General features: G+C 37.8%; 1 protein-coding gene across 3 annotated transcripts in view; it reads left to right on the top strand.

The window, feature by feature from the left end:
• The window catches only part of Tanc2 (tetratricopeptide repeat, ankyrin repeat and coiled-coil containing 2), a 347,779-nt gene that overhangs the window by 15,301 nt on the left and 310,357 nt on the right, over positions 1-22,121 (top strand). For all 3 annotated transcript variants that reach the window (XM_052195688.1, XM_052195690.1, XM_052195689.1), the window contains exon 2: positions 19,063-19,152. In XM_052195688.1, coding sequence (XP_052051648.1) covers positions 19,086-19,152 — 67 coding nt within the window. In that variant the 5' untranslated portion in view covers positions 19,063-19,085. The remainder of the gene's footprint in view (positions 1-19,062; positions 19,153-22,121) is intronic.

Genomic DNA, 22,121 nt, shown 5'->3' with positions numbered 1-22,121 from the left:
CCCTATAGCTGGAGCTCATGGAGGCATTTCCTCACCTGAGACTCCTTTCTCTCTGATGACTCTAGCTTGTATCAAGTTGACACAGCTAGAATACCCAGCAATCTCTGAAATGATCCTAAACATTATTTTTGTCATTTTATACTACATAATTATGTAAAATGGCATTCTCAGCACTGACAATTACAAAAATATTGATCAATTAAGAAAAAAGTCCAAAGTTGTATATATATATTATTAAGTATCAACTATTCAGTCAAGATTTTGTTATTTTTGTAAGCATAAACAAGCATATCCATCTCCTTAGCATACAGATTTGCTTTGTCTTTAATAAATGGTAAAATTATAAAATAATTATATTAAATATCTTTATGATTTTTTTATCATGTAGTGTTTTTGATTTGTATACCCATGTTAATCAGCTAATACACCTGGGATTGTATAAAGTTTTTTGGGGGATTGAAAAGAGATCATGAAGCTGACCTGAGGCAGATGCAGATACTTACACCCAACCATTGGACTGAAATCAGGCACCCCTATGGTTGAATAAGGGGAAGGATTGAAGAAGCTGAAGGGGAGAGCGACCCCATTAGGAAGACCAGCAGACTCAACTAACCCAGAGCCCAGAGAGCTCCCAGAGACTGAGCCACCAACCAGGAGCACACACATAGACAGCAGAGGCCTGCCTGGTCTGGCCTCAGTGGGAAAAGATGCACTTAATCCTCCAGAGACTTGAGGCCCCAGGGAAGGGGGAGGCCTAGTGGTGGCAGAGCACCCTTTCTCAGAGGCAAGGGGGAAGAGGAACTGTGGGAAGGGGGACTGGGAGAGGGCACATGGACTGGAATGTTAAAAAAAAAAGAAAAGAAAAAGAAACTGCTGTAGCAAACACTGATCTGCTTGTTTCTGTAACTGGCCTTTGGAGATTCATATAAGTGGAATCATAACATGCAGTTTTGTTTTACAAAAACAAATATAATTTTTTGCTTTCAGTTTCTTTGTCTAGCATGTTTTTAAGGTTAATTTGTGTTGATCATGAATCAATATTTCATTTTCTTGCTGAATATTATTCCATTGTGTAAATGTACCATCTTGTTTATCCATTCACCAAATGGGCGTTTGAAGTCTTTCCAGTGTTTGGCTTTTATGAATAATGTTACTATAGACATTCATGTGCAGTGTTAATGTGGATGAATGATTTAATTTTGTCTGGGTCCATTCCTGGTTTTTGGTGTGAGGTAAGGCTCTAAGTTTGTTTCTCTGTATGTCTGTATATCTAGGTGCTCTAGAATCACTTGTTGAAAAGATTATCCTTTTTTCCATTAAGTTGTTTTGCATCTTTGCTGGAAACCAGTACCTGGGGTAATAGGGAGGGTAATAATAGGTAATAATTATCTGTAGGGGTTTTACCACCTTAAATTTCCTGATAAATCCTCAGATACCCAATTAGTGCAGTGCTTTGTCTAGATAGGATTATTATAACTTCAGAATGATGGAGATCCTGGCCTCTCCTAGCAGATGCCACTGGAATGGCTAATATATCTGAAGTCTGTAAACCAAGTCAAGTCTTATTAGTGGAAACAAAGTTGCTGGATTTCAAGGGATTCCATACCTTGGTTGAACCACATTTTGGGGGATGCAATTGGGGAGAATGAAAGGAGCCCCCTAGGAGAAAATACCAAAGGCATGAATACTTCTTTTGCAGTTAACCATCTCTAATACTCATTAGTAAACAGATTTTTTTGTTGTTTGCTTTTAGATGGTTTACAGAATATTGAAAAGTCAGCTTTCTCTATTTTGAATTGTTCCAGTCAGGCTTTCTCCTCCATCTTTTCTCTGAAATTGCTCATCAGTGACTTTCACATTGTTTAGTCAGTGGTCCTTTCTAAGACTTGACCCATTTGCACTATTTGGTAGTTTGATTGTTGTGCTGGCTAGTTTTATGTTAACAAGCTAGAGTTATCTGAAAAGAGGAAACCTCAACTGAGAAAAATGTTACTTAATCAGTGATCAGTGGGGGAAGGACCAGTTCACTGTGGGTGGTGCCATTCTCTGAGCTGATGGTCCTGGGTTCTATAGGAAAGCAGGCTGAGCAGGCCAGTAAGCAAGCAGCGCCACTCCTCTGCATCAGCTCCTACCTCCATGTTCCAGCCCTGTTTGAGTTCCTGTTCTGATTTCGTTTAATGATAAACAGTATATGGAAGTGTAAACCCTTTCCTTGTATGGACATAAACCCTTTCCTCCCCAGCTTTTTGGTCAAAGTGTTCATCACAACAATAGTAACCCTAACTAAGCCAATTACTATCTTTCCCCTGAAGTTCTAACTTCTAGGATTTCACTACTTAGTTGTTCTATGTTTCATGTTAGTGGATCTCTTTTGAGTATTGGTTCTCATCTTTACAACCTACTAAATTTTTGTAATGCTCTGTAGGGATTTCTTTTTCTTAAGATACTGCTTTCTCTGCTGGTCATTGGTGGGGCATAGCTTTAATCCCAGCACTCGGGAGGCAGAGGCAGGCAGCTTTTTGAGTTCGAGCCAGCCTGGTAAGAGTGAGTTCCGGTACAGCCAGGGCTATACGGTGTACTGTCTGTTTCGAGACAGTACAACCCTGTCTCGAAAAACCAAAAAGACATTGCTTTCTCTGAAGCCCTCTCAAATGACGCTATCCCCTTCCCCTTTTCTCTTTCCTATGAGTCTCAGGCTATTGGAGCTGGAGCTAGAGAAAGATGTCCTTTTTGATCCTCATGTGCAGTGTTCAGATCACTTTCCTTTTTTTTCTCTAAAATTCTCTGGCTTTGAACTGCATGCTATCAGATTATAGTTTTTACAGACCCCTTTTGATTATGACTCCTGGCTCATTCCCTACAATAAATTTTGATTCTGGCTATTTAGTGTTAGAAAAAACTTCACAAATTAAAGTCTCAGCTCTCCACAAGACAGATCTTTCTTTTCTTTATTTAGTTTTTTTGAGGCAGAGTTTCTCCATGTAGCCCTGTCTGTCCTGGAATTCTTTCTGTAGACCAGGTTGGCCTCAAACTCATAGAGATCCACCTGCCTTTGCCTCTTGAGTGATGGCATTAAAGGCATGAGCCACCATGCACAGCTAAAAGACTTTAAATTTAGAGATTGAAGACTCTTAATTTTTGGCAAATGGACTACAAATTTGAGAGTTCTACCACCTTCTTTGGATTTGAGAACTCATGGGAACAATTCACAGGAGTCAGGAAAGCAGTGTACGTATAGCAGTAGTTTTATGGTAGCATCAAGGATTTAAACAGAATGAGCTGAATGAAAAGACAGAGAGGGCAGAAAGATTCTTATATGGGAAGTTGGTATCTTTCCCTAGGGAGTCAGAGCAAATCTTCTGTCACATGGATGTTTGACAGTACACCCAGAGTATTATCAACTTGAGAAGCTCACACAAGCATCAGTATCTGATGTTTAATGAGATTTCATTATGTAGAAATAATTAAATTATTGGTTATAGGTTGAACTCAATCTCTGGCTCTTTATTTTGGTCAGGTTGGTATCTCATGGCTCAAAGCCCACCAGTCACATGATTGGGTTTTCTGGTATAGCCAGACCTTTTTAGAGTCATATCGTTACCATGAACTATCCAGGAGCTGCTGTTAGTCCTACCATGAATGAGAGAGACATTTGAATCAGTCAGGAAATTACCAGGATTTAAAGATTACCTCCAAGGCACTGGGATACAGAAGTCAGCCCAGTTATTACTCAGAGTCACCCTCTCATTTATTTGTTTCTCTTCTCTCTTAGCAGTACTATTTCATATATTAATCTTTGGTAATTAATCTTTGGTATGATCAATGGTAATTTTGATCATGAGATTTTTTTTCAGCAGTTCAATCTTTCAGCATTTTGAATGATCACATTTTCTCTTTCTTTCTTTCTTTCTTTCTTTCTTTCTTTCTTTCTTTCTTTCTTTCTTTCTTTTTATTTTTTTTGGTATAGAATAGAGTTTATTCAGGGCAGAGGATGGTAGTTAATGGGGTAGTGGAAGCAGAGAGAAGCAGAGAGGAGAGAGCAGAGAAGTGGAGGCCAGCATGACTATGTGGAGAGAGGGGGGAGGGGAGGAGAACCTAAGAGGAAAAGAGGGGAGAGAGGTGAGAGTGCCAAGATGCAAGAGGGATGAGAGCGTGATCACATTTTCTGACTTAGTTATTCTTTATTACAAACCAAAGAATCCCCATAATTTATATTTCGTGAATCTCACTGTCTGACCACTGCTTATTTCTTTTCATCTTTCTCCTTGTAACCCTTATTTTACAATCCTTTAACCCTACTAGAATATGTAATCCATTGATTATATTGCCATTTTATACTATAGGTAGCCTTGGCTCCCTTTCTTATTCAGCTTATATCAATCTTAATTATCCCAGCATACAACCCTTGATGACATTTCTTCCTTCAAAGAGAAACTCTGTTACTGTTGTTTCTTAGTAGTGCTGGGGCTTACACCCAGGGCCTTGCACATATGAGGCAAGTTCTGTACTATTGAGTTATACACTCTCACATTTCCTTGATTCATTTTCCTTATGGAGCCAAAACTGCATTCCTGTTAAATCCGGCTTTGCACTTTTTCCATGCCTGCACTCATGAAGCTGAATGTGGTTAGTGAAAAGCATACTACATTACTGATTGGTTTTATTTTAAATTCATGACCACAAACCTCAAGTGAGACCGTAATCCTTCCAGGTCATCCTGTTATATAGTGCAGGAGCAGAGTGGGTGAGTTTTTCGTAGTTTTTTCTCTTACCTTGCACTTTTAATACTTTCCATTCTTCTTAGCTAATGCCTTTTCTTAATTCTTTACTGAAAAAGTTGAAGAGAAGTTCACCAGAAGCCACTTTTAGGCATCTACTAGCATTTAAATCTACATATGGTGAAGAAGTAAGTACACTCACTTCTTTCTATAGGTAACCCTTCATGTGTGCAATAAACTGTCTCCTGCTATATATTTAAGAATGCCACTTCAGCCAGTTTTGGTGGCACATGCCTCTAATCCTAGTACTCAGGAGGTAGAAGAAGGCAGATCTCTATAAGTTCAAGGCTCTCCTGGTCTACAGAGTGAGTTTTAGGACAGCAAGGTCTATGTAGAGAGACCCTGTCTCAAACACAAAACAAAACAAGAACAAGCAAAGTAACAAAAAGAAAATAACAAGAAAACACCAATAACTAAATAAGTGAAATTAAAAGGAATGCTAATTCAGCAATTCTATTTTTTTCTAATTAACTCATTCTCATCAAACATGCCATTTCTTTTCTTTCATGTTAAAAAGACAAGGTTCTTTTGACTTCGCTTGTCTTTTCAGCTACTACCCAATTTATGTATTTAAAAAATTTCGTATTTTGTGTGTACATGTATTTTATGTGTATGTGCCTGAGTATAGATGCACGTACATATGTCTGCATGTTTGTGGAGTTAATTTTATTCAATGGGTTATAATCCTTTCTGTGACTCAGTGCTCTGTTGTTTTCTGTTGAATCAATAGAATAATAGTTCAAATGGATTTTTTAGTATATACCGTAACTATTATTTTCAGTACTTCCTTGCTTTCTAGAACATGATCCTCAAGGTTCAGCCACATTCCTGTCCCATTTTATAATCTGATATTTCTCCATGGAATCATAGATTTTTTTCTTTTCTCTTTTAATTGAGATGTGACCTACACAAGGAATAAAAGGTAAATAAAGGTTGAGTTTTATTAATTTTTACAATTGTATACACCATCTGTCTTTATAGTTTCTCTTGCTGTGATGAAACACCATGACCAAGAAGCAAGTTGTAAAGAAAAGGGTTTATTTGCTTTACACTTCCATATCTGTGTTTATCACAGAAGGAAGTCAGGACAGGAATTCAAACAGGGCAGGAGCCTGGAGGCAGGAGCTGGTGCTGAGGCCATAGCAGGGTGCTGCTTACTGGCTTGCTCCCCTTGGCTTAGATAGCCTGCTTTCATATAGAACCCAGAACATCCAGCCCACGATGGCATCAATAGGCTGGGCCGTTTCCCATCGAGCACTAATTAAGAAGGTAAGAAGATTAACTACAGCTTGGTGTTATGGAGGCATTTTCTCAATTGAGGTTCCCTCTTTTCAGGTAACTCTTATGTCAAGTTGATATAAAACTAGCTGTCACACAGTCTGTGTGACTGTTATTTCAAACAATATAAAGGACATATTTATCTTCTAGGAAAGTTTTGTCCATGCTTCATTTTATGAAGTTGTTTCTTTCCCTTCCAACCAATAGCCTAGCCCCCCTTTTATTTCAACTTTTAAACTTTGCCTAGTCTTTTACTCTATATACATGAATTCGAATGGAAATATTATTTATTTTGGCTTTTGTATCAGTTTTGAGTCTAGTCATGAAAGAGTACTGTATAGTAATTCAAGTGGGGAATATTTAGTATAATGAATTAATAATTACAAAAGGGAATTGGTGAAATGAGAGATAGGTTAGAAAGATGGATATAGACTAGAAAGATAGAAGAAATCATTACTCCTGTATTTTAGAAAGTGCTCTCCCAACCCCTGGTTGACATCTAGATTCTGCTGGAAAGGACATGATCATGGCTCTCTGAATGGCCGAGAAATTGAATGATAGTATCACAAAGGTGGAACTTCCTTTAAAATCGGCCTCCAGGACTTGCCTCCTACCATGCTAAATTATACTGGCATTTTCCAAAAGTGTTCCAGTATAAAACCACTAGAGTGAAGGTGCTGACTGTTTGGTACTCTTGCTGCTGTACAAGGCAAGAGTAGGAGACTGGAGAAGTTGTACATACTGTATGGAGTAGTTTGATGCTAGAGAAGTTGTCTGAGGAACAAAATACCAGAGAAGAAGCCAAACCATTCCTTCTCACAAGATCTTGGTAGTGTCTTCTACTCACAGTTTACCACTGCACCCGCTAGCAAAGAAAATTCATCCAAAGGGCTCAGGTCTCTTTTAAGGACAAATAAAGATGAATGAATTTGGAGTTAAGTGGCTATAAGGTGAATATTAGTTTAAGTCTTATTTTCTTCTCTTAAGCCTCCATAGGCTTCAGTTAAACAGTAGTGGTTTTATAAAGAGTGGTGAGACATGAAGGTCCATTCACCTGTCAGTGACTGGAATGTCAAGTTGCATCAGCCTGCTTTACTTATTTATTGGTACTTTATTCTAGCTGTAGTTTGCCATTGGCTTCAAATATTTTGAGTTGTTTGGGCCTTTTTTTCAGAAAGGCTTGTTATCTGCTCTGGCAAGTTTTCAGAGCTCTCTTTAGGTGTTATAGCTGAGCCATTTGCAGGCTGGACAACAAATGGTCTTGATTTATCCTTCTTGAATTATTTCTTTAAAAAGTTAGCACATATATTTATTTTATTTCCTCTTCTGCTGAAAAGGCAGTACACAATATTTTTCTTTTGCATTTTGACATTTTTAGCAATGTGTTGAAGAAAGTATATTACTTTGTAAGGTTTTTTAATTCTCTCTTCTTTTGCAGTTATCCGTAGGTCTTGATCAGTTCAGTCTCCAGTATGTTGCAGTGGAAGATTATTTTGTAATAGCTGGGCCTGATGACTCAGGCCTCTAAACCCAACCATTTGGGGGACCTGAGTTAGGAAGATCTTAAATCCAAGGTCTGTCTTGCTACAGAGTGAATTCTAAGCCTGTCCAGACAACTTAATAAGACTGTCTCAAAATAAAATAAAATAAAATAAAATAAAATAAAATAAAATAAAATAAAATAAAATAAAATAAAATAAAATGAGCTTGTGGACATAGCTCAGTGATAGAATGCATAAATAAAGACCTGGGCACAATTCCCACTGATGTACCATGGAAAGGGTTTTTTTTTTTATACTTTTTAATTTTTTCCCTTTATTTATTTGTCTTTTCTTTCAGAAACTCTTACATTTTCAGAAATGGTCACAGTTCCGAGTCTGTCCAAACTTTACCATCATAACGTCTATTTTGAAAACATTTCCTTTATTTTTGTTTTCTAAAGTGTCAGTATTCAGTATATATATGCACTCATAATATACTCATACATATATGCACATACATATCTGAATATAATTTTATTTTTTAAGATAGCGTTTGACTGTGTTGTCTAAGTGAGGCTAGAATTTGTGGTCCTTAAGCCTGAGCCTTCTGAATCTCTGGGATTCCAAGTGTTGTGCCACTGCATCTGGCTTGGATACACTTTGAAAATTATTCGCTTATTTAGATATATTTTATATATGTGTATTTTGCCTGAATGTATATATGTGTACTGTGTGCATGCAGGTGCCAGTGGTAGCTAGGAGGACCTCAGATCCCCTGGACTGGAGTTAGAGGCCTTAAGGTGTTCTTGTGTTGGGTATCTTTTTGTTCAGTGGTATAAATGTACATATGAATACATGTTTTATCTCTTATGCATGAAGGGATCATATTACATGTATTCTGCCCTTAGTGTTTCCACCCAGTATGCCTCAGGTCTCTTTTCCTGGCTGTGTGTGTAGCCTTGTTGTCACTGTTTCGTCAGCTTGAACTGAACAGTGCTTACAGTGAGCTTCTTCATGCATGTGTGTCCTTTTTCTAGTATAGCTTTCTAGAAGAATATCAGAGAGTATCTATATGTAAAAATTTGAGAGATATGACTAAGTTCACCTTTCCCAGGATAACCACTGTGCACACAACACCAGTTGTAGGGGTTCCACTTGCTGTCTCTTATTCGTGCTCATAGTGGGTACTATGGATTTTGAGTTTTGTCAGTCCAGTGAATTAGTGAATTAATTATTTAAATTGACTTTCCCTACTTTTAGGAAAGTTGAATAACCATGTGAGATCATCTGTATTTTCTTGTTTGGATGTTTTGCTTATATTTTTATGTTACTGATTTTTATTGGTTTATAAGAGCTCTTTATATAACCCCATCAGCCTATTATTTTGGTTTATCCTGATCAAGTATTTGCTTGCTATTTAATTTCAGTATGGCATGTTTTGTTTTATGGGTTCTACAATTTTTATGCATTAAATAATTTTCCTTCAAGACTTCAAGGGATTTATTTGAACCCTGACTTTAGCAATCCCTTCCATTATGGACTTTAACCTACTCTACTTCCCCACCCCCAATGCCTACATAATATTGTTCTTTAATTTTAAAGCAGATTTCATGTTCTGTCAGTTAAAGTACTTTTTAGTGATCTTCATTTTATTCTGACCTTTGCAGGCACTGCATGTTTGTAGAACAGACATATGTGTGGGCAAAACACCAATACACATAAAATAAAAATGAGTAAATCTAAACTAATTTGAAAATTTACTCCACTGAAACTAAAATACACAGTTTACTTTCCAAACTTATCTTCCTTACTTGAACCTTTATTTTTCATTAAATATATAACACTTGTTTTAAATTCATACATATCATGCCACAGCATTTGTTATAGTAGCTTATATGTGGTATAAGTAGCCTGTAGCTATTAGTGACTGGTCATTTAAGCTGTCACTACCAAATGCTCACCTGGTCATATTTTTCACTCATTTCCACTACACCAAGAACATCTTTCATGGTTAAAACCATTTCTTTGATCCTCTGCTTACAGGATTTTTATCTTAATTATTATATTACCTAATTTTAGTAATTGAGTTTTATATGTGTTAACATCTCACTATTCCATCATTTTACTGATAAACAGTTTAACACTACCAATGTTAACACCTACTGTTGAATGGTACTTGGAGTGTTCTGGGTCTTTATTGAACTAGCTGGATCTTTTTCCTAGACTTTACATATTCACTTAGGATTGTGCTTGGTCTCATGTAACAAAAATCTAAATACATTGCTTTAATTTTTTTCTTTTGGTAATAGGAAATCTGTATATAGGCAGTTCATGGTTTATGGCTGTTCTCCAATGTCATTAAGGGCATAGGATCCTTTATATGTCTTTACCATCTTCCATAGTGGATTTTCCCCTATGTTAGTAAGGTGACTGTTTTGTTTCTAGACTTTTCCTTAAAGTCCTTGGCAACAGACGTTATGTTTTGATCTCATTGATATTAACTGAGCTACATATTTGGTCATAGGTTGCAGGGGAGTTTGAGAAGCTATTATTTTAGGTACTTTATCTCCTTATCCTAAACTAGTATCAATCTAATATGGAAGATAGTAGAATTTTGGCTAGATAACTAGCTATTAACAGATGATAGGCAATCATATATTTTTGTTCTTTGAAACAGCCATATTCATTGGGTATGTTTATTGCCAAGGAGAAACTGAGAGGCTAAGTGCTGTACAGCCTCCTAGCAATCATTGGTAGGGATGGAGGCCTGAGCTCAGTCTAATCTATCCAAAACTCACCCTTTCTGCATTTGTATTGTTTACATAATTTTTTCTCTTTGGGCCTTATTTAAGTACATATTTTGCATGAGTACTATTAGAAATATCTTAATTAACTGTGATGATCTTTTAGACTAGTATGTTGGTATTTAAAGTGTCTCTAATAACTACAATATTTTTTATTCATATAATATTTTTGCTTAATGAGAGTAATTTTTTCTTGGAAGATATAGAACAAATATCTGAAGAATCAGATTACTCTGTTTTCAGGATGTTGTAGCTGGTACCTGCTTTCTTGTTTTAATTTTCTTCAACACTTAAGCTTTGATCAAGCTGTAATGAGGTTTTTCCTGTTACATGTTGAGAACAGTAATGGTGTCTATGTAAGAATGATTTATGAAATTACAGTGCAGCTATTGCTAACAATTGCCTTGATCTACAGCTCCAAATAGGCAAATCAAGAATTTTGAGGAAAATAAATGAGGAAAAGCTTTTAACAACTGTAATGGTGTGCAATTAGGATACAAACTGCAAGGTGATTCTCAGGGAGTATGTTTTAGATGTTTTGAATTTTTTAAATGTTATTTAATCCTTTTTTTTTTTACACTCTGGATTTTATTTCCCTCCTGGTCCACCCTCTGACTGTTCCCCATCCCTTATCCCCTCCCCACTCTCCTGTCTCCATGAGGATGCACCCAACCTTTCACCCTCTTTCCCACCAGACCTCTAAACTTGGGAGCTCCAGTCTCTTGAGGGTTAAGTAAATCTTCTCTGACTGAACCCAGACCTGGAAGTTCTCTGCTATATATGTGTTGGGGGCCTCATATCAGCTGGTATATGCTGCCTGGTTGGTGGTCCAGTGTTTGGGAGATCTCGGGGGTCCAGGTTAATTGAGACTGCTGGTTCTCCTACAGGGTGACCCTCATCCTCAGCTTCTTCCAGCCAGCCTTCCCTCATTCAACAACAGGGGTCAGCAGCTTCTGTCCATTAGTTGGGTGCAAAAATCTGCATCTGACTCTTTCAGCTTCTTGTTGGGTCTTCCGAAGTGCTGTCATGCTACGTCCCTTTTTGTGAGCACTCCATAGCTTCAGTAATTAATGTCAGGTTTTGGGGCCTCGCCTTGAGCTGGATCCTACTTTGGGCCTGTTTCTGGACCTCCTTTTCCTCAGGCTCCTCTCCAATTCCATCCCTGAAATTCTTTCAGACAGTACCAATTATGGATCAGAGTTTTGACTGTGGGATGCCCCCCCCTCCCATTTGATGCCCTGTCTTCCTGCTGGAGGTGGGCTCTACAAGTTCCCTCTCCCCACTGTAGGGCCTTTTATCTAAGGTCCCTCCCTTTGAGTCCTGAGAGTCTCACACTGCCCAGGTCTCTGGTGCATTGTGGAGGGTGCCCCCACCTCCTACCTCCTGAGGTTGCCTGTTTCTATTCTTTCTGCTGGTCCTCAGGGTTTCAGTCCTTCCCCCACCCCCCAATACCAGATCATGTTCCCCTCTTTCATCCCCTGTCCTCTTTCCCACCCAAGTCCCTCCCTCCCCCCCCCCCTTGTGATTGCTTTCTTTTCCTCCCAAGTGGGATTGAAGTGTCCTCACTTGGGCCCTTCAGCTTGTTGACCTTTTCTAGTTCTGTGGACTGTATCTTGGGTATTCTGTACTTTTTCTCTTTTTTCTTTTTTTGGGCTAATATCCACTTATTACTGAGTATATACCATGCATGTCCTTTTGGGTCTGAGTTACCTCACTCAAGATGATATTTTCTAGTTTCATCCATTTGCCTGAAAAACTCAGAATGTCCTAGTTCTTAATAGTGGAGTAGTATTCCATTGTGTAAAATGAACCACATTGTCTATATCCATTCTTCTGTTGTGGGAATATCTGGGTTATTCTGCTATGAACATAGTGGAACATGTGCCCCTGTGGCCTGGTGGGGTATCTTTTGGGTATATTCCTAAGAGTGGTATAGCTGGGTCTTCTGGTAGATCTAGTTCCAATTTTCTGAGGAATCTCCAGATTGATTCCAGAGTGATTGTACCAGTTTGCAATCCCACTAGCAATGGAGTGTTCCTCTTTCTCCACATTCTCACCAGCATGTGCTATCACCTGAGGTTTTGATCTTAGCCTTTCTGATGTAAGTTGGAATCTCAGGGTCATTTTGATTTGCATTTTTCTGATCACTCAGGACTTTGAACATTTCTTTAGGTGCTACATCTGATAGAGGGCTAATATCCAAAATATATAAAGAACTTAAGAAGCTAACCACCAAAAAAACCAAACAGCCCAATCAAAAGTGTGGTGTAGAATTAAACAGAGGATTCACAACAGAGATATTTTGATTTTTAAAGCCAGTACTCAGAAACAGCTTTGAAACTTCTTTCATAAGACAAAGCCAGCACTGGCTCCAGCTACTTGGCATGCCCAGGAACTGATCCTTAGAGTTAGAAGGAAGCAAGACTAGCTAGTGTTCTGTACTCCTTCAGGATGGTAAAACCTTTAGCTGCTAAGATTTTTGTGTAAAGGTAACTTTGTATTTACTTTGAGTGATTGTTAACAGAAATTATTCTCTTATGCTAAAGCATGTACTTAACATATGCTTGTTCACTTAAATCTCTAATCTTCTTTTCTTATAAACTCTGATGATGCACAGCACTGTCTGTTGTGTGGTACTTGGGTTCATTTCTCCTAAACTCTCACTACCATGGTAGATGTTCATTTTAGGCAAGAACTATTTATTAACCTTTAAAAATGATCCTCTGTAGTGCCTGTTCAAGGATTATACTTAGTTTGATCTTAATAAGCACCAAATAAAAGACTAGAAGAAATTTTATATATTTATAGCTAGTACTAGAAAAAAAGACCCAAAGTAGTGGGCCATTTATTATGTCATATATAATAGAATTGAGAAGCATTGCAAACCCTAAGAATATATTTTTTATTTTATTTTTTTGCCATATTATGTACTAAAATGAGTTTTTCAGTGTTTATGCGTGTTTTGGTAATTTTTGATGCTATCTGACACTGCTTAGTTCCTATTAGACTTATCCCTCTAAAATAATAGTTTAACCTCATAGACACAGTATATTTTTTTATGGCTGGGAGAAACCAAGGAAAGTAAGTGACATAGGGGCATTAGTTGCAGTTCTGCAGAGATACCCCTTTCCATGTGGCCATTTATTGAACTGGTGACAAAAGACACAGAGTCTAGCATTAAAATATTTTATTAGATGGTACGGGAATGAAAGAATCTACAAATCTAAGCTCTCAGACATGATTTTCCATGTTTTTAGTGTTTGTGGTCCTATAATGGGACATTGTAGATTGATAGGGAAATTCTCTGGAGAGACAGTCAACTTGATAGTCAAGTATTTGTTAAGGGAACTCTTTCATCCTCTACTCTGATATTTTATCTCCTTTGTGGTGTTTCACAGAGAATTTTACTGACTTAGTAATTATAATTTGCGCTGACTTAAATGATGAATAAATACTTTGGGGTAATGAAAACATTTTGAAACTAGAGATGGTGAACAAGTATGTGCGCATTGAATTTTATTTCTTTTACCTTTTCAGTCCTGTATGTACCTCCTGTGGGGATTATGTAAAATTTTCTGTGCATTCCCTCATGTGTCCATGTTATATGTATTCATAAGTGCATAGATTAAAATATTGTAGTGCTATGTAGCTGTGCATATCATTCTGGGTTGTTCCTTTTCCCCCTTAAGGATGAGCATTGGGGATATTTAGAACAAATAGACATACTGTATCTTTTAAAACCATGCATTATATTCTTTAGTTTATAGTATTTCAGTGCAAAGATTTAAATATTTCCCTGTTAATAGGGTCTCCCTCCAACTCAACCCCCATTTTCAATTCCTTTCTTTTTTGGAAAAAAATATTTCTTTAGGTTTTTTTAGAGTATAGTCACATAATTTCCCCCTTACCATTTCTCATTCCAACTCCTCCCCTATCTTCCTCCTTGTTCTCTCTCAGATTCATAAAAATCAACCTTCTTTGCAAGGGTTTGATATGGATGGTAATATACAGACAAAATATAATTGATACACTTAATAAAGGTACATTTCTAGTGTTTCATGTGTGTTTGAGCTTATCCACATAACAGCAAGTTAAGGAACTTTTCTGCCATCTTAGAGCTTGTATTTAGTTGACACTGAATAAGTGTGTGTGTGTGTGTTCACATGTGGTATATGCTCACATATGTGCATGGCGAGGATATGCATACTTGTTTGTTTACCCTCTCAGGGGCAAGAGGGAGATGTTTAGTATCATGCTTTATCACTATTCCATATTGTTTCTTTAAGATGGGGTCCCATGGAACCTAGAACAAAACTGGCAATTGTCTTGTGTCCCTACAGTGTTGAGGTTACCACCCACCCAGGGGCTTTCGCAGGGATAGTTGGAGCTGACTTAGGTCCTTGTACTGTGCTCTAACCCACGGAGTGATCTCTCTAGCCCCTAAGATGACTTTTTAAAAATAAAGCGTGAGGCATAATGTATGAAGGCTTTACATATGAATCTTATCACACAGTCCTCCCCTTCTGGAGTTAAGAAAGCTCTTCTTTTGTACCTCTGTTTTAATCATTGGCTGAGAGCCTTCCACAGGACAATGAGACATGAAAATTTCTGGGTAAGGTGATTTCATTGAGCAAAAGACAATTCTCAGAAGTGAGCAGCTCTAAATCATTGATAACAGAGTTATTTAAATCTTAAATAGTTTTAGTTAATACATGAGTAGCTGTCTTAGTCAGGGTTTCTATTCCTGCACAAACATCATGACCAAGAAGCAAGTTGGGGAGGAAAAGGTTTATTGGGCTTACACTTCCACGTTGTAGTTCATCACTAAAGGAAGTCAGGACTGGAACTCAAGCAGGAGCTGATGCAGAGGCCATGGAGGGATGTTTCTTACTGGCTTGCTTCCCCTGGCTTGCTCAGCCTGCTTTCTTATAGAACCCAAGAGCACCAGCCCAAAGGTGGTACCACCCACAAGGGGCCCTCCCCACCTGATCACTAACTGAGAAAATGCCCCACAGCTGGATCTCATGGAGGCACCTCCACAACTGAAACTCCTTTCTCTGTGATAACTCCAGCCTGTGTCAAGTTGACACACGAAACTAGCCAGTACAGTAGCCACTGCTTAAAATACATGGTTAACAGTTCTGTTTTTTGTCTTGGGGTTGGGGGATGTTTGAGACAGGGTCTCACTATGTAGCTCTGGTTGATCTGAAATGTACTCACAGAGATCTACCCGACTCTGCCTTCAGTGCTAGGATTAAAGCCATTTCTCTGGTTAGTAGTTTTTTTTTTTTTCCTGTGATTGCTTTCATATCACTTTGCATGCCTTCATCAGTCTATATCATTTTTGATTCATTTCAAAGTAAAATGTACTCATTAGTATGCTCTTGCTAAATATTTAAACATGAAATCATTAGAGCTTAAATTTTGTTTATTTTATTCTTTTGAGTTAGCATTTACATATAATATGTAAGTCTGCTATAAACATTGCAGAGTTGTGGCATGTGCATTCACCTTTGCATCCCAGATCCCATCAGATGAAGACTATCACCAAGTATACAGTATTTATTATGGTATTACTATTTCCAGGCAAAAGAAACTTTTAGGTTGTTGTCAGCATTTTCAGTTTGCATGTGCTTTATTTATTGTAGTGCTAGGAGTGAACCTGGGCCTATGTGTACTGGGAAGCTCTGTAACACTCATCTGCTCCCAGCCTTTTACATGTGTTTTAAAGTTCTCAAGCTTCTGATATTGATGCTACTTTGCAGTTCATATGTGGCAACCTGTTCTGTGACTCTTCTTGTATACCTGATTTATAAGTATTATTTTCCTACTAGAAGAACTCCCCCTTTTTTTTTGCATTTCTGCTAGTCAAATATTGTTTGCTTTTCTTTCTAAAAATCATTTTATTTCATTTTTATTTTTCAAAGAATTCAAAAATCTAGATAGTTTATTTTTTATTTTTTTATATATACTTCATTTACATTTCAAATGTTATACCCTTTCTTGGTTTCTCCTCCTCCCAGAAAGCCCCCAACCCATCCTCCCACCCCCTGCCTCCAAGAAGATGCCCCTCCGTCCATCCTACTCCTATCTACCCCACTTCCATTTCCCCACACTGGGGCATCTATTGAGACTTCATAGGACCAAGGACCTCACTTCCCACTGATGCCCAACAAGACATTCCTCTGCCACACTTGCAGCTGGAACCATGTGTACCCCTTGGTTGATGGCTTAGTCTCTGGGTGCCCTGGGGGTTCTGGTTGGCTGACATCCCATAGGGCTAAAAACCCCTTCAGCTCCTCCAGTCTTCCCTCCAACTCCTCTATTGGGACCAGTCCAATGGTTGGACTGGGGACCAGTCTAATGGTTGGCAGCTAGCCTCTGCTTCTGTATCTGTAAGACTCTAGCAGGGCCTCTCCGGAGACAGCCATAGCAGGCTCCTTTCGGCAAGCATTTCTTGTCATCCATGATAGTGTTGGGGTTTGGTGACTGTTTATAGGATGAATCCCCAGGTAGGACAGTCTCTGGATGGCCTTTCTTTCAGTCTCTGCTCCACACTTTGTCTCCATAATTGCTCCTGTGAGTATTTTACTCCCTTTCTCAGAAAAACCAAAGCACCCACACTTTGGTCTTCCTTCCTCTTGAGCTTCCTGAGGGCTGTGTCTTATTTATTCTGAACTTTTGAGTTAATATCCACTTATCAGTGGGTACATACATGTGTGTTCTTTTGTGATTGGGTTACCTCACTCAGGATGACACTTTCTAGTTCCATCTAGATAGATTTTTTTAAACATTTATTTTTAATTGTGTGAATATAGGGGCATGCTTGTGCATTGGTTCATGTGCAAAGGTCAGAGGGCAACTTGAGGTTGAGGGTTCTGTCTTTTGCCATATAAGTTCCAGGAATGCAAGTTGGGTCATCAGTCTTGGTGACAAATGTCTATAGAGGCTGAGCCATCTCCCTGCCTGAGAATAGACTTCTTGATTGGTACCTATTTTCAGTTAGAATCTTCTTTAGTTTTAAAACAACCTTTTTACTTAATTTTCATTAAACAATTAAGAGTTCAGTTGGACTCTTGAAAGATGTCTTCCATTGTTTCTTGCCCTTCCTTCTGTTGAAAGGCATCTGCTAGTCCAGTGACTGTTGCTAATTTTAAACATCCAGCATTTTGTTTAGCTGTTTCAGAGATTTATTTCTGTTGTAAATGTTGTTAGTACTTTGGCTATGATTCCCTTGTTTGTATTTATTTATTTATTTATTTATTTTAAACAGAGCTTCATGTATCTGACTGGTAAGAAAATTCTTGCTTCTTATCACCTCAAATATAACCTTTTCCTAAGTTTTGATGCTTTCTGGATTTTCAGTTATGTGTATGCTACACCTTTTTGGTGGGTTACATATGGTGCTAATAATCTTTTCTACATTTTCCAACCTTTGGGTTATGATTTGGCTATTTTCTGTTGACAAAAGTTTTTCATGTTTGTGCAATTTTCTTCACGGGACACACAGCACTATAGAGAAATTTTGTAGAATAGAAGAGCAAAGCTATAGGCACAGTGAGTTAGATCAAGGGAATATAGAGATAGACTTTGTTGATTTTTAGATATAAAAAAGAATAATTTTATGACTGTTTAGTACAAAGAAGAAAGGCAAGGAACAAAAAGAAGATGCCTTTTTAATTGGTATCATTGCAGCAAGTACTAGGGGGTATGATGAAAAACACAAGCAGGTTTTCCTTTGACCCAGAGCATGCAGAGAAGAGAAGAGAGGCTCTGGTTTGAGAGCATAAGTACTCTTCAGATGTGAAATAATCCTGTCTTGTTAATGGGAAGTATGCAGTTTTATAGTGTGTGTGTGTGTGTGTGTGTGTGTTGGGGAGGGAAGGAGGGCAGAAGGAAAAATGGAGGAGGAAGAGGAGTCAGGAAAGTCGTTCCAGAATTAGAGAATTGAATGAAATAAAGGATATATTTATCACTACCTAATTATTTCTGTGAGTCTTCAGTGCTAATGTTACTAGAAAATTTGAGGAGTTTATTTGTGGTTGCCATACGATACTAGGGAAATCAGGGTCTCCTATTAAGATTCTTAGTCTCATTAATTAAAAAAAAAAAAAAAGGAATCCACTCAAATGGAAGCTTGGGGATAGTTTTATTAGAGTTTGAAAGAAAACCCCCCAGAGCAGCCATCTGTAAATCTTGGCAGTTGCCTGAAGGAGGAGAATGGAGAAGAGAAAGGGGAAAAAGCCATCTTGTTTGAGTCAAGCTAGTGTGGAGGTCAGCCACATGGTGAGGAGGGTTTAGAGGAAATTTTGTCTATACCGCTTGTGCTCCAGCCATGTGAATGGCCTCTAGCCACTTCCCCAACTGGGCATGAGGTAGCAGGGGAAGATTTAGGAGTGCCCAGTCATTGAATTTGCCAAGGTATTTTAAGAATAACTGCTGTGTGTGAGTGTACGTTCTCTATTTGCGGATCTAAGCTAGCTCCTCTGTAGGTGCATGTGTGCGACCAGGCAGGAACACAAAGCAGTAGAAACAAAAAAACTAAACACGACAGAGGGGAACTTTTTTTTAGAGTGAAGCCCAGAGTACCAGGAAAAGTATACTTAGGTTTTGGGTGGCATTGGAGGTATAGCATTGTTGGTATGCTTTTAAAATTAAAATACAAGTATGTTGAATGGAAAAATGTCTTGTTAAACTTACTTTACCTGCTTTCTTTTGTAGTTTTATATTAAAAGAGCACAACCATGTTTCGGAATAGTCTCAAGATGCTTCTTACTGGTGGGAAATCAAGTCGGAAAAACAGGTCAAGTGGTAAGTGACTACCCTATACTTACTGTGTGTGGCAGTTTAGAAGTACAGGCTATCATAAGGATCCAAACTAATGCTATCATACTAAAGATTTTTATTAAGCAGTTTATTAAATTTAGAGGAAAAGAAAGTTTACATTTTTATAGATTGCCATATTCTTTTTAGAAGGTAGGAACCCTTGAATACTTGTCAGTGGCAGTTTGTTAAAGGAAAACTGTGAGGAGAAGTACTTATTTCTATTTTATGGGAGAATGTTTCTGGATATCTGTTTATTAAAAACTCTAGACCTGTGTTTATTTTTAAAATTCACATAGGAATTTATTATTAGATTATTTTAGTGGAAGAAACCATTAAAAATAGGAACTGTCCCATAGATTTATACAGAAAGATATAATTAAAGGCACCATGGTACACCTATGTAATTCCAGTGTTCTGGCTGCTGAAGCAGCAGGATCATGAGTTTAAGACTGGCTGGTCTTGGCTACCTAGTGAGTTCTAGCTCAGGGTTGGCTTCAGGCTAAGAGCCAGTCTCAAAGAAATGAGTACTTTTATAAGTGCTAAAGTTTATGACAGTTTTGTTGTTGTTGTAGATGTATGTGTGTTTATTTTTAGTTTTCAAGAATGGGAGAATAAATCAGGTTTTTAGGTAAAAGAAAACTTTTGGAAGACAGCATTGAACAAAAATACACTAGGTCTGTTGTTGTTAGTAAAGGATGATTTTTGTATTTAGAATGTTTTCAACCTGATTTCTCTTGAGCTTATTATAAGTTGGTAGTATATTCATTATCACTTATTTCAAATGTTGTAATTTATGTTGTGACTTCTTGAACTTCAGATATTTACATTTACTAATTTCCAAATACTTGTTGGTTTTCTGGTTATTGTTATTTTGAGTGACACTTGTACACCAACTAAAGGAAAACATCTTTTACTTTACTGGCGTCAGTGATTGTGGCCACCACTGTTTTCAGCTCATTGATAGACACTGTCTGGATACTTTCAGTCAAACTTAACATGACCAAGAACAAACACAGGACCTATGGGTCTTGGTCCCACAAGCTGCCTTCCACTTTGGTGGATTCCTAGGTTACCTTCAACTTCTTTCTGATACTTCTGTCTACCTACTGGAGTTTCTTAGAAGTTTTCAGGTTTATTTGCTAGAACAGCTCATAGATAAGATAATTATCTTGATGTACTCATAATTATGAATGTTACCTGACTATTCTTAGCATTTGAGTTAATGAATAAACTGTTTTCTCTGACTTACTCTTGACCCCACCTGTTTTTGAGAAGGGGTCTGTACTAAAGATTAAATTCGGGGCCTTGCATGTGCTAGCCAAGCACTCTACCATTGAGCTGTGTTTGCACCTCAATTTTTATAAAGAACTATTAGAAATTAAGTTTGGCAGGACCTAACCTGTCCTAACTTCTCTACCCTTATGCTCTGTAAGCCTTATTCAGAAAGTTTCTACTTTATATACAAGTCAATCTTTATAATACCTTATGTTTTCTCCATAATCATGACATTGACCTTGTCTGGAATAGACTTGCCTTTTATATTTGAACCACTTAAAAAAAGCCTCCTCAACCATCAAAGTTGTGCTTATATTTTACTCTGGCTTACACACAAAAGTGATCATTCTTTTGCCTTCTCTACTAGAGTGTTTATCACCTGTCTTTCCAATGTGAAATTAAATGAAATACTTTCTAATGCTTATGAGCTTGCAGAAATGCTTCTCTACTATAGTTTAATTATCCCAAGGATCAGAAATGCACACTTGCTTACTGTTATTCCTGCAGTAGCTCATACTGTTTCTATTTTTATTTACTAATCTATATTGTAATTACATTGGAAGAGAATATAAAGAGATCATTGGCCTGTGTACTGGTTGGTTTTGTGGGTCAACTTGACACAGACTGGATTATCACAGAGAAAGAAGCTTCAATTGGGGAAGTGCCTCCATGAGATCCAGCTGTGGGGCATTTTCTCAGTTAGTGATCAAGGGGGGAGGGCCCCTTGTGGGTGGTGCCATGCCTGGGCTGGTATATAAGCGAGCAGGCTGAGCAAGCCAGGGGAAGCAAGCCAGTAAGTAACATCCCCCCATGGCTTCTGCATCAGTTCCTACTTCCTGACCTGCTTGAGTTCCAGTCCTGACTTCCTTTGGTGATGAACAGCTGTGTGGAAGTGTAAGCTGAATAAACAAACCCTTTCCTCCCCAACTTGCTTCTTGGTCATGATGTTTGTACAGGAATAGAAACTCTGACTAAGACAGCCAGAATTGTGTTTAGTGAAGCATGTGTAAAGATATATTATTAATTGCCTTTGACTTTATTTCCTATAACTCTCTTTGCCTCCCTTCACTCTGTTTCAGCTACATGCCTTCTCCTACTTTGTCTTTTGTGCTTGTTGTTCCTTATGTTAGGCCCCTTCCTTCATTAAGACCATAACTCATATGCTATCTTCTCATTGAAGTCTTTGCTGACCATTAAATCTAGCCCTATTCCCTTAAACATTCCTCTTTAACATTGGCCCTTTCTCTTTTTGTCTTTGCAGCAGCTATTACTTTTTATCTTAAATATGTCTTATTTTTCTGCTATGTTAATCTGTCTTTAGGAGCATATGTCTTATGACAATATTTTTTCTCTCTTTCTCTTCTCAACAGGGTCTCACTATGTAGTCCTTAGAGGATTGGGACTAGCTAGACTATAGACCAGGCTAGCTTTGAACCGCAAGTGCTGGTATTAAAAGGCATGCCTGGCCAGTTTATTCTGTTTTCAACAGTTGTGTCCTGTTTGTCACATAACCAGCACTTAATAATGTTTGTTGTATGAGTAAATATCATTTTAAAGAAAATAACTTTTAAAATTTTGTATTGGTTATTTTATTTATTTACATTTCAAATGTTATCCCCCTTCCCAGTCCAAAACTAAAAAAAGAAAGAAAGGAAACAAAGAAAACAACTATGTTATCA

The sequence above is a fragment of the Apodemus sylvaticus genome, chromosome 10 (genome assembly GCF_947179515.1).
Source record: "Apodemus sylvaticus chromosome 10, mApoSyl1.1, whole genome shotgun sequence".
In the NCBI taxonomy this organism is placed as follows: domain Eukaryota; kingdom Metazoa; phylum Chordata; class Mammalia; order Rodentia; family Muridae; genus Apodemus; species Apodemus sylvaticus.
Note: the sequence above shows the minus strand (reverse complement) of the source record. Positions and strands in the feature narration are given on the sequence as shown.